Source organism: Psammomys obesus, unplaced genomic scaffold, assembly GCF_907164565.1.
Source record: "Psammomys obesus unplaced genomic scaffold, mPsaObe1.curated_primary_1811, whole genome shotgun sequence".
Lineage (NCBI taxonomy): Eukaryota > Metazoa > Chordata > Mammalia > Rodentia > Muridae > Psammomys > Psammomys obesus.
In genome coordinates, this window is record NW_026585797.1 from 6,877,103 (window position 1) to 6,896,971 (window position 19,869).

Genomic DNA, 19,869 nt, shown 5'->3' on the forward strand with positions numbered 1-19,869 from the left:
CATCCCACAGGTGACCTCACCAAGGGCTGGTGGAGGAAGGAGAGATGCCTCCAAGTGTTTGGTGTCTCCGGAAAAGAGGCCTACATTTAGCCCAAGAAATTATGTTGCAGATACCCAGTGACATCCACAGGAGTAGGTTGTTGTTGCATGGTTTGGTTTGGTCTGGTTTTTCGGTTTGGGCTCTGCCACTCTCTACCTTAGAACTGAAAACTGTGACACAGTTAGGGGGAGGATTCACCCAACCTGTGAAACAGCCACAAACAGGACCACTCTCCCCTTAAAATACTCTTGCACTTAATTTTTATTTTTATTTTTATTTTTATTTCTTTTTTATTTTTTTTTCACTTTTAGTTTTCAAAACAAGCCTATTATACTTTCATAAGCAGTAAAAAATACATTTGCCAAAACTCACTGCCATTTCATGAGTCACAGTCTGCCCCCCTTGGTAGCTTGTGTTGGGCAGGAGGACGATAGCAAAGATGAGATTGCTTCCCCCCTCCACCCCCATAGAGAAACTTATTTCCCAGAACTACCCAGGCAGTCAGCATGAGGGCGCCTCTGGGAGTCAGTGACTTGTTTCAGGAGTTACTTGGCCTAGGCAGACATTCTGCCCATAAAGTACACTGAATTCCCATGAGTTTTAACTTGTTTTCTTGAACTGATCCATTAAAAAAAAAAAAAAAAAAAAAAAAAAAAAAAAAAAAAAAAAAAAAAAAAAAAAACAGCATCTGGCATCTATCTTGGATTCTGCCAGATTGCTGTTAGGTGGGGTGTAGGTGTTTTCTTCCAAGGCCACAAGAGACAACCGAGTCTGAAACCAAGCCTGGGGCTCCTTGCCCAACCAGATGCCATCAGCGCTGCAGCACGGAGACATGAACATACCTTACCTTCTGTAAAGCCGATCACTGTTAAATAACTCCCCTAGCTCATGAAAACACAGGCTTCGCCCATCTTTTTCAACTCTTCCCTAGCTTTGAAAAAGCTTAAATGAGTAGGTTTGGAGAGTTGGCTCCGCAGTTACAAGTCCTGCTGCTGACTCAGAGGACCCAGGTTAAATTCCCAGCTCCCTCACACACGGTGGCTCACGGCCTCAGTGACCCTGGCCCCTGGAAGCATTGCACATACGTGGCACACAGACTAGACGTATAAGCAAGCAAAACAACTATACGCATAAAAAACAAATAATTTTTAAATGAAATAAAAATGCCATTTACGTTGTTAGGATGAAAATTTCCGTGTTTTGAATATTTTCATAGTGCTGTGCGACAAGGGCTTCGGCCTGTAGCTCAGCACATTTTCTTTAGAAGAGGTGCAGTCCCCACTAGCAGATCCTCTTGAAGCTTCTTTTTCCACCCCAGGCATTTTGTATAAATGGTATTTGGCTTTTTTCACTGAGGAGAGTAGCATTCTCAAAGTTTGATACACCCACCCATCTTGTTATATCAGAGCTCCACCCTTCCAATTGCTGATACATTTTGTTAAGTCAGGACACATTTTATTGGCCCATCGTTGCCTGAGGGAATTTTGGTTGGTTCCGCTTTCTGGATATTTTGAAGAATGGTGCTGTGAGCATTTGCATACAAGGTTTTGAAGACAGGCTTCCAGTCCATTTCTTACGTGTCTCTGAGTGGAATTGCTGCATCTGTATGTGGCCTTCTGAAGGAACTACCGAGCCATTTTCCAAGGCAGATAGACCTTTTCTGTAGTCCCTCCATTTTTAGGCTAGGAAGAATCCAGTTTTCCTGTTACTGTCAATACTTATTCTTCCCTGATGGAAAAAAAAACAAAAACAAAAACAAGAATCTATCTTGGATTCTGCCCAGATTGCTCTTAGGTGGGGCTTAGGTATTTTCTTCCAAGTAGGCCATAAGAGACAACCAAATCTCAAGGCAGAAAATTGGATATGACATGACTTACCTTATGCTTACAAATTTGTTTTTAGATTTTGAAAATTGCATGAAAGTCACAATAATTTTCCAAGTGGCGCATGCCCTACTAAGTTCCCAAAAGGTTCCTAATTGACTATGGGTTTACTAAAGAAACACTGGGAAGATGGTTCATTTCCCTATCCAAAGGTGCTAATTAGTTGGACTTGCTTTATTGGCATGCTTCATTTGGAGAGAAGTGCCCAGGCATAGTGGCATGTGTCTTGTAATCTCAGCATTTGGGAGGTGGAGGCAAGAGGGTCACAAACTTAAGTCCAACCTGAACCAGAAGGCCCTGCATTAGACAAAACAAAATGGAAAAAAAGGGTGTGTGAGAGAGAGAGAATAGTGCAACCAGTGAAACTGTACAGAAAAGCCATGTGTAACTCTTTTCACCAGAGGGCTCACTTGGATATTCTGTTTGGTTGTGTCATTTTTCTTTTCTTTATTATATTTTTAAAACCATTGTTCTATTATTCTTTGCCAGTTTTATGCACAACTATAATATACTTCAGTCTTTTTTTTTTTTTTTTTTTTTTTTTTTTGAGACAAGGTCTCTCTCCATAGCCCTGGCTGTCACAGAACCCAATCTATAGACCAGGCTGGCCTCTAACTTACAAAGCCCTGCCTCGTCCTCCCAAGAGCTGGGATTAAAGGTGTGTACCACCGTACCATACATTGGTCATTTTCAACCCCAGCTACCCTCTCTCCTCCTCCTCCCCCTCCCACTGAGCCCCTCCTTCTTCCCAGCTGACTTGTTAATATTCTATGTAAAATTTTTACAATCATTTCTGTAGTTCGGTGAATCAAAGCATGTTATTACAAGTGTCTATAAGTGGTCTGCTTAATAAAAAGGAGACTTTGAGTGGCAGCACAGCAGTCGCCAGTCTTCATAATTAAAACAGTGTTTTCATGTTTCTAGAACATTCTCAATGTTTGGAATTCCTAGTGTTCTGTGCCTGGAAGAGGACCCCATATGACAAGAAATTGCCTTATGGGTCTCACCTCACCCACAGGGATAGCTATTCCTTTCTCTGTCTGCTACCTAACTTTATTCTTCATAGCAACCCTGGAAGCTCAGTGGGGCAAGTACTGCCTCTGACTCACAGAAGCTCCAGAAGTTAAGGACAGAGCATGTGAGTTGCCTGGGACCACAGAGCTAAATAGCTGCAGTCTGAGCAGTGAACCCCGGGTGCCCTGAGCATCTCAAGTGGAAGGACGGGGGTGCAGGCACGGCTCTTGGTCTTGAAGAGCCAGTACATTGTCATGGCCTCCAGGGTGCCCACTCTGTCTGGCCCTGTGTGCCCAAGAGCTTCAGCTCATCTTTGCTAAGAACCAAAAATACAAGCAGTAAAGTTTCACAGTCCCTTCTACAATTTGCAGAGAAAACAGATTCTGGTTTCTGGCTTTTTCTTCAAGAATGGACTTCTCCACCCTCCCTCTCTGGGCAAGTAGAATGTGTGTTCGTCAGTTTGGTGAGGCAAGATGGGCAGTGTCGCTTTCACAACTCCGTGAAGACCATACGGAGCAAAAGCCGTAGAGAAATCCACCAAGCCAGAATAAGCATTGTTTCGGAGTGGCAAAGCCTCTCTTGTCACCATATTTGAATTCTTTATAGAATTAAGAAAGAAATAAAAGTATATGGAAGTGCCCAGGCATAGTGGCATATGTCTTGTAATCTCAGCATTTAGGAGGTGGAGGCAAGAGGGTCGAAAGCTTAAGTCCAGCCTGAACTTATATAAGGCCCTGCATTAGACAAAACAAAATGAAAAAAGTGTGTGTGTGTGTGTGTGTGTGTGTGTGTGTGTGTGTGTGTGTACGAGAGAGGGAGAGAAAGAGAAGAGATTATATGTTAATGGAAATGGGGAGAATGGCTCAGGCTACAGGATGTGGGTGGCTATTAGCAAGCAGTTCTCTGTTTGCTGGTCTGCCGGTCCAGGCTTTCTCTCTGGCCATGTAGATGTGTTGAGAAGGCAGACTTGAGTTTCGTGCACCATTCAGGAGGTCCCCTTCCTTTTGCCATCTCTAGATCAGAGGTCCCTAGTTACACTGTAGGAATCCATTTCACAGACTGCTAACGAGCTAGGACTCCCCAGACCCTAACCTTCCTCCTCTGGGCACTGTTGGGGGACAGTGTGGGTCCCATACAGAACAAATGACTTCTAAGCCTGCACTTCCTGAGGGTTCCAGAGGCAGGGGAAGAGTCAGCACTTTGGCAAGACTGGTACAACCAACAGGAATGCATTGTGCAAACCACAGTGGCGACCTGTGGTGCGCTCTTTGGCCTTGGCCTGCTGATTCAGTAGCTAAGTGTGAGTTGCTGAGCCTTAACTGAGAACCAAAGCAGGTCACAATGAAAGAGAATCATCACCTACACATCCTACAGGCACATCTACTGTGCATCCTCCCTGCCCAGAGAGTCAGCGGATATAACTGCAGGCCGTTCAGACAGGTGGCAGAGTGTTTCAACATGTCATATTGTCTGTTCTGTGCTCTCACTGGGGACCCAGGGAATAAACAGCTCTGATGAGAAGTGCAGTCTGGAAGGCCATGTTATCCAGGAGCAGTGAGTGACTAAAACAGCAAGCCCCATGAGCCTTGTGTGGGTTGTACTATCTTCTGGAAGAAAAGAGGTGTCACCCTCTTCAGTACTGTTCAACTTTCCAAGGTCCTGTCACATCTGGCTTTCAGCCGTGAGTGGAGGGCATTTGTGCACACAAAGACTTAATGAGAATATTCATGACCAAAGGCCTGGGGCTGCTCCTCCAGGGATGCCCATTGGCTTGGAAACAGCAAAAGGACGTAATTAAGCCTCTGTGCCCCTTGAGGGACAAGCCAGGTGCTCCCACCTGCTAGTCAGTGTAAGTTTTTCCTTGCTGTAAGGTTAGCAGATCTAAAACCAGAACCAGCACGGAGTGAAGGTTCCCTCGCCCCTGATAGAAAAGAAAGTCTGTGGTTGACTATTTTCTTCTCCACCGACCTTCTTTTTAAGATGCAGCTTGATTGCAGTAGCCCTGATGAAATTCCAGGTGGCATTTGCTTTTGCCTCAAGGACTTTGACACTGCCACTATTGATTTTCCCCTCTCTCCTGCCAACCCTCCATCCTATCTCCCTGTTTTGTGTTTGCTGTCTAGATCGTTTTAAAATACAGTAGCGGTTGGTGCGGAAGCCCTTTTGACTTTCCTTGTGATCTGCACTGCTGGCATGTTTTCTTTCTGAAAGTAACTAAATACAGTCCGGAGCTGAAGTAGGATGGCCCTGCTCTCAGCGGAAGTAGAAATTCCATGAGCCCTAAGAGCGCACAGCCTCTGTGAGCTCCACACTACCTGTCTTCAGCTGATGGCCACTGGGCTGCTAAGGCACCATCTGGGATCTGAGGGTCTGTTTGTTACAAAAGGGAAATGAACTGCCTTCTGGATCATTATAAGCCTAGTGGAAACACAGCCCCACAGGCAATGGCCTTTCTGAGCACCTGAAAAGGAGCCATTTTTTCCGGCAACTTTTGTCTTTAGCACTCATAGCAGGGCTGAGCCCACAGTGGTGTAATACATTCCACTGTAGTTTCATGTTCTTGGGCCAAGGCTTTACAGGTGTCATGGGACAGTCACCACCTGGGATTCAAATCAGAGCGCCCTCTGGGAACTTTCACCAAATGTCACATGGAGTAAGCTCACAACTAGGAGGTAACCCAACAAAGAATTCACCTGACCACAGGAAAGGCAAATGATTCTTTAGTGTGCCTGCCTTTGTGCACAGTGATCAACTGGGGGTGGGGGGAGACAGCATGAGCCCCGGGGCTAGCTGATGCACCCAGTAAATACCCCGAACTTAGGGTAGGCTGACCATGTTCTTGGCCTCAACACTTGACCCTCTGAATACTAACAACAAGGTGCTCTCCTCACTAAAATGTTGTGATCGGTTGAGCCTAGGCCCAAACGCTGCATCTGGCGGCTCTCTCCTGAGAGCTCTGTGAGATTGTCGGTCACACGCCGAACATGCCTGGCCAGCCTTTTGTGAGGGCTCATCTGAATTGTGATAACAGGAGAAGATGCTTTGGATTTTTAAATCTTCATCGATATATTCCTATTAATAACTTACATAAATTACATGTTAGAAATATTTTATATATTGGGATAAATAACATGTTCTTAAAATTAAATTCACCTGGATTTTTTATCTTGTTTTGTTTTTACTTCATTTACTGTGGCTGCTGTCGATCTTTTGTTTTCTTGCAAGGGTGGGTATTGGTTTGGGTTTTCTTGAAACAAGCTCTCAGTATTTTAGCCTTGGCTGGCCTCAGATCACAGAGATTCACCTGCCTCTGCCTCTCGGTGTGCTGGGATTGAAGGTGTGAGCCAACACACCTGATTTACACTTGCAAATTTAGCCTACCTGACCGATGTTAGAATTAAAGGTTAGCCCAGCACGTGACATTCAGACTTACAGTGCCATCTGCTGGCCCAGCCACAAAAACGAAATTGAGTAGGAGGAAAATTAAGCAGCCTAAGCTAAGTGTAGTAGTCTAGGCTAGCCCCTAACCCCATGTGTAGCCGAGGATGGCCTTGGGCTCCTGATCCTCCGGCCTCCACCTCCTCCCGAGGGCTGAGATTGCTGAGACTGTAGCTTTCCAGGGGCTGCAGAAACAGAACTGACTGCAGAAGTACCCAGACCATCAGCACCCCCCTAGCCAGGGCAAGGGGAAGCTGTTAGATGTGGCAGACCTGAGCCCCAAGCCCCGTGGAGACTGATGAGGCCCTAGAGATGGAGATCCTGGGTTGGCTCTCCTTCTGTATTAGGCCAGAACTCAATGTTTTAAATGGGTTTGCAGGGGGCAGGCTGGCCTCAAACTCAGTTTGTAGCTAAGGAATGACCTCGACTTCCGACTTTCCACGCCTTCACTTCTGGGTTTATAGACATGCGGCGCTGCCTCAGGCCTCTGTAGGTGCTGTAATTAAGAAACCGTGCATGTTGTCTTCTCATTCTTGTTCTGTTTTGTTTTTTAATGTGTGTTGTTCTTTTGCCTGTGTGTGTGACTCTCCATCCACCACATGAGTGCCCACTGCCCACAGAGGCCAGAGGAGGGTGTTGGATTCCCTGCAACTGGAGCTACAGGTGGCCTTGAACTACCATGTGTATGCTGGGAATGAAACCTGGGTCCTCTGGAAGTGCAGCCAGTGCTCTTAACTACTGGGCCATCTCTGCATCCGCTGTCATCTTCTCATCAGGAAATATTTACCTTAGCTTGTCAAAGACTTGAAAGTAGGAATCTGTCTTGCCCAAATCTTTTTTTTGTTTTTGTTTTTTGAGACAGGGTTTCTCTGTGTAGCCCTGGCTGTCCTGGAGTTTGCTCTGTAGACCAGGCTGTCCTCAAACTCATAGATATCTGCCTGCCTCTGCCTCCCGAGTGCTGGAATTAAAGGCGTGTGCCGCCACCACCTGGCCGTTGCCCAAATCTTAATGGCGTACAACAGCATTAACTTAACATCTGTCACAAGTCCTGAGTGCTAGGAACTCAGCTGGGCCATCTGAGCATTTCTGGATGAAGGCAGGTGTTGTCTAGGGCTTCAGGCCTCTGAAGGCCTCACTAGCTTCAAGAACCCACTTCTGGGCTGGCAAGGTAGTTCATCAGGAAAAGGTCCTGCACTAAGCATGCAGCGTGGGTCTGCTTGCCAGGGCCCGCCTAGAGAGAGGAGAGAGCTGAGTTCAAAATAAATAAACAGTGAGTGAGTTTCTGAAGTGGCCCATTCACATAACTGGCAGGGTGGTGGCTGTGAGCTGGAGGCACAGGTCTGCCCCACAAAAGCAGCCAGTGTAACAGCACTAAAAGGAAGGCTCAGCGTCGTTCAAGGCTCAGCCCCCAGAAGAACACATGGTGCCGTCCACCGAGGTGCGTTTATCAGAAGGAAGGAATGTGTATCTTGATAGAGGCATGACAGCATTATGCTGTGTAAGAAAATGTAAGAAGCATATTCTGAGTAGATGCCTAACATAACACTAACCTAAGGAGCACACCTTGCTTTGCCCATGAGGAAACTGAGGTTCAGAAGGGTGACACCTCCCTGAACTCTCACGTTGCATGAGAACTAAAGCCCAGCACCGAGTCCTCCAACCCTTGTCTCCTTGTATCCTGTGTATGTAACAAACACTCTCAGTGACTGTTGCATCTTTCCGTTGTCTTCAGGGTGTGCTGGGCTCGCTCTTTCAAGTCTTTACATCAGTCCTTAGAAGATCACTTTATCATTGGCCATTTTGTCAAACTCACTGTGTGTCTTGTAGAAGAGAGCTTTGATAAACAGTCTTCCTTAAAAAACTAACAGTTTCCAAAATGTTCAATGCCATTTGCTTCAAAAGAACCTCAGGAATGATAACATTATAATTTGTGTGTGATTTTTTTTGTGCAGTTTCTTTTTCTGATTTGCATATATGAATTTGTACGTGTGTGTGTGTGTGTGTGTGTGTGTGTGTGTGTGTGTGTGTGTGTGTCTCACTATGTAGTGCAGACTGGCTTCAAGCTTTCTGTGTAGCCCATGCTATGCTCAGACTCATGGAGTCCTCCTGGTGCCTACATGTTGGGATTAGAGTTCTACACCACCACTCTGGCTTACTGGTGTGTGTTTGTATTGTTTGATTGTACTTCATCTTACTTGTATTTGAAACAAGGGCATATCATCACTACTTGCTTTCAGTAATTCCTGTATGACTTAGTTATCTTAAAAAGAGGTTTGGGAACTGGAGAGATGGCTCCGCTGTTAAGAGCACTGGCTGCAGCTGGGCACAGTGGCGCACATCTGTAGTCCTCGAACTCTGGGCGGCAGAGGCAGGTGGGTCTCTGTGAGTGTGAGGTCAGCCTGGTCTACAAAGAGAGTCCAGGACAGCCAAAGCTACACAGGAAAACCCGCCTCAAAAAACAAAAATGGAAAGAGTACTGGCTGCTCTTCCACAGGACCTAGATTCAACTCCCAGCTCCTGCATGGTGACTCAGAACCACCTGTAATTCACAAGGGATCCAGCGCCATCTTCTGGCCTCTGTGGGCACTGCACACACCTGCTGCAGAGATGCGTGCAAACAAAACACCCATACACAGAACATTTAAAAGAAAATGGGAAAACAAACGAGGAAGTGCTGCCTCACCGGGGCCGGGCAGGTGGCTCCGTGGACGAGAGCGCGTACTGCTCTTGAAAAGGACCCAAGTTCGGTGTCCAGTACCTCATTACATCTCACACTGTCTGTAATTCCAGCTCCACGGCCTCTTACAGCCTCTTGTGGCCTGTCTTGTGGTCACCTGCACTCGAGTGCACATATCCGCGTGCAGGCGCGCGCACACACACAAATAAGTAAAAATAAAATAATTTTTTAAAGTGGCTTTGCAGTTTTGTGACGTTTCACTTGCCAAAATTTCACTCCAGCTGCTATAATCCCGGCCTGCTGTTCTTGGTTTCAGGTTAAACTTCCTTTTCCTGTAGATCAGATCACGGACCTTCCCAGGAATGACTTCCAGATGATGATTAAAATGCACAAGCTAACCTCAGAGCAGTTGGAGTTTATTCACGACATCCGGAGGCGGAGTAAGAACCGCATTGCCGCTCAGCGCTGTCGCAAGAGGAAACTGGACTGCATTCAGAATTTAGAATGTGAAATAAGAAAGCTGGTGAGTTGATGAACAGGTGGAGGTGGCCACCACTGACAAAGTTACTTCAGTTACAGCTGGAGAAGTAGAGGCGCAAGCCACCCTTCAGGGGAACTTGGGCTTATTCTCAACAGTCATCATAGATCCGCGTCTGAGGTGGACGAGGATGTACAGGAGGCCTCCCTCCGGTCTCGTGTGGAGTCATCGCCTTTGTGTTTTCCAATTGTATGTCATAACAGAGGATGTCTACTGCGTAAACAAACCAAGTATTATTCTAAACTAGCTCTCCACTCTGAAATGCCTGGCTTTAATAACCAGCCTTCTGGTCCGTGTAATTGTATAATTGTATGATTCTGGTCGAACAGTAAAAAAAAAAAAAAAAAAAAAAAAAAAAAAAAAAAAAAAAATAAAAAAAAAAAAAAAAAAAAAAAAAAAAAAAAAAAAAAAAAAAAAAAGTCTAAGCTACATACCAGGCAAATATTTAAAACACTTTACTCATTTATTTGGCTTATCCATCCCAACCACAGTCTACCATGAAGGGAAGTCAGGACAGGAACTAGAGGCACAAACTGATGCCAAGGTCATGGAGGAACAGTGCATGCTGGCTTGTTCTCCATGGCTTGCCAGCCTTCTTTCTTGTATACCCCAGGACCACCAGCCCAGGGATGGCACCACACACAGTGGGCTGGGCCCTCTCCTATCAATCATTAATCAATAAAATGCCCCCACAGACTTGCTTACAGTTCCATGTTGTTAACCAAGGCACCACCATTATATTCTTTCATGTCTGAGAGACGTCAAAACCATGTCTCGTGTGGTACCTTCTTCTCTTGCCCTATGGAGTGTACAGGAACACTTTTACGTTAAGTAGGCAGACAGTGGATAGTGCCTAAACCAAGGGGTTGTGCCAAAAGGGCCTGAGATATCTTTCCTAGGACACTCTGGTCCTCACTTTTTGGCTCCAGGTTCAGTGGAGAGGGGGCCAGGTTTGGACCCGCTTGCTGGTGTCTCGGGGGTGGCTTGAGTGGCAGAGGCAGGCAGCCCGGTCTGCCGCTGCAGAGTCCCCGTAGGCCCTGTACTTAATCCCCACACCCACGATGTCTTCCGCATGCTCACCACCCTAATTCGCAGATGCACATGATGTATTTCTCTCAAGCTGCACTTGTGCATCTGTTTATTTTTCATTTTTAAAGCATGTTTTCTAGTTAAACTTATAAATATTTTAGCAGGTGTCCTTTCCCCATGTAAATCTCTCTGTCACACACATACCCACGCGGCCTGCCAGACTGCATTCTCATTAGACCACGCAGAGCTCCTGTGTCAGGGACTGCTTCTCTCTCCCTCCTCTTCAGTCTTCCTCCCACCCCTGCCTCACTTGCCTACCACTCTTTAGACACCCAGGTTTTTTATCATGTGAGCCGCATGAACCTTCCCCACACCTCCTCCCACAAATACTGACGGCAAAACCTTAATTAGTCTCCTCTCTGAGACTAAACTCATCTCTCGGTGGGTGACAAATTCAAGAAATACAGGAGCATGTGTGGGATTTTTCTTAATGGTAAAAACATCTTGGAACCTTGAGCTAGCGTGTTAACGAATAAGCTCCACTTTTCTGTCCTAAGCCCCTCCATCCAGTGTCCAGGGATGATGGTCCCTGCTCAGGATCCAGGATGTGGTTCCCAGGATTCTGCAGAGGCTGTGCTTTAAAGGCTGGAGAACCTAACTGTACCGACTTGCTGATAAGCAGTCTTGATTGTTTGCTTGGTTTTTTGGGGGGAATAGACTTTCTTCTTCATAGTCGTTTTAGAATCCTAGCAAAACTCAATGGAGTTTCTAGAGTTCCCAAATGTCCCTGCCTCTGGACGCTCCTGACAAGAGCAGTACATTTATTAGGACTGACAAGCCTGTGTTGACATCCTTTTCCTCCAGCACCCCTGCTCTACTTTAGAGTCCACACTCCTCCTCCTGCGCTAGATAGATGTCCATAGGGGGCTGTTAGTGCTGTCGCATACACGTAGACTGGCCTAGATCTACTGTATTGCATTCAGCCCTCTCTCCCTCCCGAAACCCCTGGCAGCTGCTGATGCTTTTACTGATTTTTTTTTTTGTCTTTTTAAAAGTACCAGTTAATTGACTTTCACCCCTCAAACATAGTGCTTTAATCCCAGCACTCAGGAGGCAGAGGTGGACGGATCTCTGAGTTCAAGGCTAGCCTGGTGTACAGAATGAGTTCCAGGACAGCCAGGCTACACAGAGAAACCCCATCTCAAAAAAAAGGAAAAAAAAATAGTAAACTGATACATTAGGGGAAGATTTTTTATCTATAAGGTTTGAAAGAAAAAAGTTTCTAGTAAGTTCCTTACAAACCCCAAACTCTAGGAAAGCAGAATGTCACGTGACTCTACAGCTTTCTGTTGGTGGTTACTCGGCTGGTTGTTTCCTGGGCCTCCGAGGGAGGGACACCACACTGGGAGAGGTGAGAATGTCAGGCACAAGTGTAAGGCAGCTGCTCAGCAGAAGTGCATGTGTGTCAGCCTCCCCGGACAAGGTGTCTTTTATCTTCCTAGATTCCGTCCTAGTCTTTCCGGAGTTAGGTTGTAATGTGGGATCTCAAAACCAAGGTTAGAGAACCCTCAGACACGAGGCTTAGTGTCATCTTGATGAATGTGTCTCTCTCCCCCGCCCCACAGGTGTGCGAGAAGGAAAAGCTGTTGTCCGAGAGGAATCAGCTGAAAGCGTGCATGGGGGAGCTCCTGGACAACTTCTCCTGCCTCTCGCAGGAGGTCTGCCGAGACATCCAGAGCCCGGAGCAGATCCAGGCCCTGCACCGGTACTGCCCTGTCCTCATACCCATGGATCTTCCCGGAGCCGGTGTGAACCCCCCTCCTCTGGGGGTTGAGCAGAGCCTTGCACCCTCCCAGTGTGCAGGAGGAGGAAATGTCCCTTGCTGCCTGGAGCCAGGGGCCACTCCCCCTGGGCTTCCCTGGGTGCCCAGCAACACCTCTGAGAATTGCACCTCTGGGAGGAGGTTGGAAGGTACTGATCCTGGGACCTTCTTGGAAAGAGGCCCTCCTCTCGAAGCCAGGAGCCAGTCAGTGACGGTGGACTTCTGCCAGGAAATGACTGAGAAGTGTACAACAGACGAACAGCCCAGGAAAGATTATGCCTAGCCAGTATGATGGGCTCTGCCCCCAGGCCCTCACACCTCTCCCATCTGGGTCCTCCAGCCAGCGGCTCTGTTCATCTGAGTCGTGAAGAACCAAGAGCGACTTTGGTGCACACTACAGCAGTCTTAGCAGCAATACTGTTCCGAAGTATTTCCTCCTCTCTGCAAGCAGGAGTGCTGGTTACCTTCACAATGGTGCTACCCCTTGCCCTGGCAAGGAAGACAGCAGTGTGACACTGTCTGTCTGCGGGTTAATTGCAAACTTCACAGGGATAGACTACACCTCTAGGACCCAACCACGGATTTTTTTTCTCAGTGGCCCATGTCACAAACCCTATCTCAGGAATTTCTTCTGAATGTTCAATTTTTTTCATTGAAGACAGCTTCTATACACATCAAAGTTTTATAGCTATACTGTACATATTATATATAATATATATGAAATATATATCCATATGCAAACGTCCTGCATGCCTCAATTTTCTCATCCTAAAACTGGAAACTTCGTTTATCATTTACAGACAGGTTCCAACATTCCTCTTTTTGTCTCTGATGCCAGAACTGGTTTTGTAGCTGTCAACATGGTCATTTTTCTTGCTTCACAGTTCAGTTTCAACCTGTACTTATTTACAGACAGAATTCAGTGTTGGAAGCATTTTCTCAAGGGTCAATCCTGTCAGACCTTTTTGCTTTTGTTGGCTTGGTTTCGCCAGCTCCAATGTGTCATGGTCTGTTCTTTTCTCCTGTGTCTTTGCAGACACTGCACAGCAACGGTCGACTCTGCCACTTGCACTGAGTTTTGAGTCAAACCTATTTTCTTAAATGAAGTTGTAACTTCAGTATAACTCAAGTATATTGTATATTCTTTGCTTTTAGTTTAAAAGGAAGACATTTTAGCTAATTAAAAAGCACTCAGGTGATAATTATGTAGGAAAAAAAAACAATCTTGCCAAATAATGAACCCATCCTAGGATGTGTACACAGTAATCTGCTTGAATATTTTTGTAGCTCCCTCCCTCCCCACCTTTCCCTAAATTGAGGCGCAGGTAATCCAGAGCTGACACTGGATGTCCGATTCCTCCGTGGGGAAAGGGTTCGATGGCCGCAGGACGTCGTGTCACAAGAGCCTGCGGTGGTGGGGTAGAACTCCATGGCCACTGGTGGAGAGACCAAGGGAGAACCGTTTCCTTACCCAGGGAGGGGTCCCGTTGATGTCAGCGTTTCATTCTGGCCTCCCGCTTACACTGCTCAGAAATGTCACGCGGTAGCACCTGCTCCTTGGAAGGGCACAGCTAACCAGCCACCCAGCTTTCAGCCCAGGCCCAGCCTCCAGGACATCTTAAGACCTAAGGGGACTTGAACCACAAGCCTCACCTGTAGGTGGCAGCCCCTGGATTAATTGAACTCACTGAGAGTAGGGAAGGACATGGCAGAATGGAGCCTGAGGTCCACATGGGCAGAGGCTAATGCATTTTTTTTTCCTTTTCATTCTTCAGATGTTCTCTGTACTCTGAGGCTCGTTCCCCCTCCCGCAACCCAGACTCTTGTCTGAAAGCTGCTTCATTCAAGGCATTGGACAGCTAGCCCTAGGGGCCCTCTGCCCTCCCCCCCAAGTCCTCCATCCTACCCACCCCCCACCCCCACACTCACCCTTCCCTTCCCCAGGTAATAATCTGCTTCCCTTACTGAAAACTAGTCGGTTTGCAAATCTGGAGATGGTCCCCTGGTCCCAAGCCGTGTTTACAGGGAGGTGTGCCCCAGGGGGGAGTCAGTTACCTCCCAAGCGGTCTCCACCTCCTGCTCAGCAGCCGGAAACCACTCCAGCTGTGCCAGGTTGTCCGCGACAGTCTGCTGTTGGGAGAGGGAGAGGAGAATACACGATGGTTGACTTTGTTTCTTCTTCATCTGTGCCATTGCTTTGGACAGTAGTAAAGCTGCATGTAAAAGGGGAAATTAGTGTATGACTAGTAGGCAAAGGTGAGACCCTAGTAACATGTTCTAGTATTAACTTCGTCCTGTACCTGTAGTAGTGCTAACTGTTTAAGTACGTACGAATGCCACAAGTTGTTGGTCCATGCCGTAGAGTGAAGGGGGAAATTACTTCTTTTAAAATAGGTCCATTTTTAGAACATGCCTCTGGTTTTGAGTGTGTGTGCACGCGAGCGTGTGCACGTACAGATTTTGATAAAGCTGTGTTGGAGCTGCCATCTTTGTTACACAGTTGGTGTTTCTTGGTCTCCCCTAAGGGTTCCGTGTGTCACCAGGAAGCTCATCCTCATGAACTGATGTAAAGCTAGCATTCAGCTCCATGTGAATCTCGTGATGCTCACAGCTGCCTAATATGCTGTAGGAGTCGGCAGACAGTATTTTTTTAACCCTTTTATTGCCTTTTTAAGTGACCTCTTCTAAAGAAACAGAAAGGCTTGTTTTCTGTTCAGGCCATGACCACTGCAGAGCAGCCTCTGGGCCTGTTTCATGCTGTCCCGGCTTTGTTTAGCTGTAGCCTTGCCACATTCCACAGTTTACCCCCACCCCGAGTTTCTGTTGCCAGTAGGTCATTTTGAGAGTTGGGGGGTCTGGGAGTCAGGTCTCCTCATTTCCCTCCACCCTAACTCAGCTCATTTTTCTCCCTCATTTTCTTTTCCTCTTCTTCCACACAGTCTCTGCCATGGGAACTAGTATTTTTAGATTACTCTAAAAACTTCTACTTCTTTGGGTCCCCCCACCACTACCTTTGGTATTTTTAACGAGTAATTTCATTCAGTATCCACCAGGAACAACAACTGGCTTTGTATAATTACTTACGGGACATGTCTGTGTCTTTTACTGTTCCAAACCATTACTTTTTAAAATTGTTTCTGAGTTGATTCAAAGGGAGGGTTCACTGGGGACCAGAATCTAAATTCTTCAAGTAGAATTCAGAAATCCCCAATCTGCCCTTCCCTTGGATCCCTCAGTCAACCTCATTCCCTCTACAGAAAAGAGAGGGAAGAGACCAGAAGAGAGCATTTGCAGTTTAAGGGGACATTTAGTTGCGTGTTTGAAGGTCTTTTCTTTCAAAGATAAAGGACACTCCAATCATAGGCTTTTAGGAGAGCCACAGCCCGGTCGGGTCTCCCAAAGGCTGGGGTGTGAATGGGTCATGGTCCAGGGCTAGTACAGGTGACTGTAAGATTCATAACATCCTACCCAAACTCAGCTCTTCCCTGGGAGCAGCCTTTGTCTCTGAACAGCCTCCTTCAGCTTGCCCAGGTTAAAGGCAGGAGTGTGCTCCGAGGTGTGTGTTTGTTTCTCTGCATTATCTGGGGGTGCCTTGAATCAAGTCGAGCTTCCTGACTTACTGATTCTGGAACAAAGCAGTTGTAAACACTTTCTCTAAAGCTGGCAAGGTGGCTAGGCCATCAACTTCTCTCCTGGTTCCCCAACTCAGGCGTCTGGGTGGTGCTGCAGTGGAAATCGTTATTTTTATGTCATCCAGGTAGTTTATTTAGGCTTTCTCAAGGTGTGCTGCTTTTACCGTGCACTATAATTTTGCATGTGGTCCGTGCACTGCTTTTCGAAGGAAGTTAAGAGCCGCTAGGAGCTAGTGTGCTGACTGCCTCTCCTTAGAGGGCTCCAGAGCAACCCAGGACCTGTGGGGAGGACTGGCTAAAGCCTACACTTCTCTCTAGCTTCAGTACTTTATGATTACCACTGAAGAAGAAAAAGACAAAGCAGACAAAGGTTTGAAAGTATAAACCTTTTCAGAAATCGCCAAGTCTTGCCCCAGGGGCAGCTCAGCATCCAGTGGACACACAGTCCTTCAAAATGAGTTGGTCTGTGAAGCTGCTTAGAGTCTATTTGATTGCAGATTCCTACGCGCTGTGACCCATTTAAACTAAGCTGTTTACCGATGGCTTCAAACTGCTCCACGACTGCTTACAATATAGAGGGACTCCCAGATCTAAAACAGAGCAAAAACCAAGGTTTATTCACAGATCTCTCTCCAGCTCTCCTCCCCACGCCTCCACCTCTCTCTCTCTCTCTCTCTCTCTCTCTCTCTCTCACACACACACACACACACACACACACACACACACTCACACACACCAGACTAAAGAAAAGGATTATTTTAGAAGAATAAAGCTCTTTGTTGTATCATTAGTATTTACTTGAGGATTTTGTTGCAGATTCCATTTCTGGCAAGTCGGTCCACAATGCCTTGTGGGGTTGGTATTCATAAAGGAAGTCTGTGCATGGAGATATTTTGTGTTCAAAATGTATAATACTGCCCGAGCCATCTCACGACCCAAGTGTCAAAGACTGATGCTGTAGCATAGGATATATTTGTGCATAAATAGTGTGTGCAAATAGTACTTGTACATTGAAGAGACTTGTCGTAGCAGATCAAAGGTCAATTATTCAACTGATGGTGCAAAAACAGTACTTGCAAAGTAATTGTATAGTATTTTCCTACACTCCACCCTGGGAGATCATATTTATAACAAGTGAATGATTAGTGCATTTGAATTGTAATATGAAATGATGCTGCCATTTTGTGAAGAATATCCACTGGGTTGCAGAGGCCAACTTTTATAGCTTTGGTTTTATGTTGTGGCATGGTGTATGCTTTTCTCTATTAAGCAATGGATAAACTCTTGGCTTTCATTCTCATTCCAGTTTATTGACCTCAGATGAAACAATGGCTATTCATGGAAGTGTGTCAAGACCCCTCGTTTCAGGTAGACTCACACTCAGTGCCAAACGCTCCCATGGGAATAATCAAACGTTTATCAGGAGAGAGTGAAGGGACTTGGACAAAAATGGGTTTTCCTATTAATGGGTGCTAAATCTTCTACCAAACACATCTCTGGGGGCAAAGAGTTGGCCTCCGCTTGGGTCCTAACAGTGAATATTTTGTCTGTGGCAACGCTGGGATGCCCATTTACACTCTGACACAGAGCCTGGCACTTGTAATGAATTATCAGGAAGATTACAGATGCATTTGGGAGCTTCGGGTACTCGTTAGACACAGTGAGCCATTCAAGGCAAGAGGGCCTGTGAGAATTTGTTCCAGAACCAGTCTGATGCGCGTGCACCTCTGAATTATGCCTTACAGACTCCAGAGGCCATATGCAAAACAGGGTCTTCTCAGTGTATGCAAGGGGCTCAGCCCCTCCTCTCCTCCTCCCCAGCTCGAACAATATGGACAGTTTTCACACATATCTACCTGTAGAACCCTCCGTACCTCTCATAACTGGTCAACGACTGTAACAGGTTACATCAGGTGTTTTTCTACATACTTTTTACACAGATTCTATGCGATTAATGTAACTTAATTCAACGCATCATTTTATTGTACAAGTTCTTACGCTTGGCCTTATTTTTTCCTAAGTGATTGTGGTTTTGTGGTTTTTCTTGTGGTTTTCTTGTAAAGATATTGAGATGGCTGTTGATGCTTATTCTCTGTAACTAAGAATTTTTACCTTTTTGGGAAAAAGCATTGCTATGGATTAATGAATTGAGACTTCATTTACTTGTTGTAAATACACTATTGTGCAAAAAAAAAAATCACTCAATTGAATTGCTAGTGTTAACTGAATTTGTCTAGACGCCATTTCTGTTGATGAAATAAAGACATATCATCCTGCATTGTAAAAGCCTCTGATGCCCGTGTTACAGTCTCAAGAAAGCTTTTCTCCACAAAAGGCCATTTCGCGTCCTCTAGTTTGTAGCTTTCCCTGCTCCCTGGTTAATCTGATTAGATATCTTAAGAATTTGATAAGGCTGCTTTTTAATCTAAGTTGTTTTAAAAATCCCCATCCCAGGTAAGATTAGATATCAAACATTAGAACCACTTCCAGTTTCGATATTCCACTGTAGCTGTGCAAACGTTGCCATGGGTAAAGAGCATTGGTTTTACAACTGTACATCAATCTACAATGACATCAAAAAGGATTGACTAAAAACATAAAAAAAGTCAGGTATGGTGGCAGGTACCTCGGTGCAGTTACTCCAGAGGCTGAGGCAGGCTCACCTGAGCATCCACAGTTAAGTGAAAGCAAGTGAGAATAGTGCACAAAACAAATCCCATGTGTGAGGGGTTACCAAAGGCAGCAGTTGAGTATTGTGGTCAGGGAATAAGCAGACACTACAAATGAATATCCCGTGGCCAGTGTCTTAAGTCTTTAATGGAAAGGGAAATGGACAGACTGCATTGTGGGCTGCATACTGAGCTCGTGCTGCAAGGAGAGATACCTCCACAAGAGGGCAGGAGCGATCTGCCGTGACCAGCGCATGTACCGGACACCTACCCAATCCTAGTTCAGCAAGTAATGTCCCATCTGCCAGCTGGGACAACTGAAATTCAAAGCTCCAGAATTCTCCCTCAGAGAATATAGTAGGTCCTTAGTGAATTAAGGAGAGCTTCTTTATGGTCTGTAGACTATACTGAATGGCCATGGTCAGATCATGTTAAATGCCTAAAGGTAAGAAATAGTTCAGTTCTTTCTGGGGAAAAGTTGGCTATGGAGAGTTGGCAGTTACTTGCTTCTGCAAAATAAACCTTGACAACTTTTCCATCCTGCAGAAATACCCAGGCTCTGTCATGCCCCTGGCATGTAGCTACTGTTCTTCTCTGCCTCAAGTGTGCTTTTCACGTGTGAGTCCTACCTGATTCTACACTCTAGACGTAATGAAGATGTCCTCTTTCTACATCAGGTCCTGCCAGCAATTCTTATTGCATTTAGGAATGAGGTTCTTTGAAACCCCTTTAGGATCTCTGACCCAAGACCCTACCCTTCAGAAAGAATAAATTAAAAAGGTTTCATTTGATCTTTTTTGTGGGGAGGGCAAGTTGTTGAGATGGGTTTCTTTGTGTAGCTGTCCTGGACTCACTTTGTAGACCTGGATGGCCTCGAACTCACAGAGATCCACCTGCCTCCACTTCCCTGAGTCCTTCGCCTTCCTGTTGTGAATAAGCATGGTACAATCAAGGCCTACAGAGATGAAGTAAGCCACACATTTCTATAAGCAAGTATCCTTCCCTTCGATTTCCTCAATGAGCCTCGTACCTACAGTCCTCACGCACCTCACACTCCTGCAGATCCTGATACAATGTTGGAGGTACCTGCTGGTTGAGGTTGCAGTTCTTGCCTGGACTGGGTAGCC

At 46.0% G+C, this 19,869-nt stretch overlaps 1 protein-coding gene across 1 annotated transcript in view; it reads left to right on the forward strand.

Moving 5' to 3' along the window:
* The window catches only part of Bach2 (BTB domain and CNC homolog 2), a 332,975-nt gene extending 314,622 nt beyond the window's left edge, over window positions 1-18,353 (forward strand). Inside the window, exons 6-7 of the mRNA XM_055599432.1 lie at window positions 9,369-9,575; window positions 12,245-18,353. Of these exons, the coding sequence (XP_055455407.1) occupies window positions 9,369-9,575; window positions 12,245-12,724 (687 nt within the window). The 3' untranslated portion in view covers window positions 12,725-18,353. The remainder of the gene's footprint in view (window positions 1-9,368; window positions 9,576-12,244) is intronic.
* The last annotated feature ends 1,516 nt before the right edge of the window (window positions 18,354-19,869 follow it).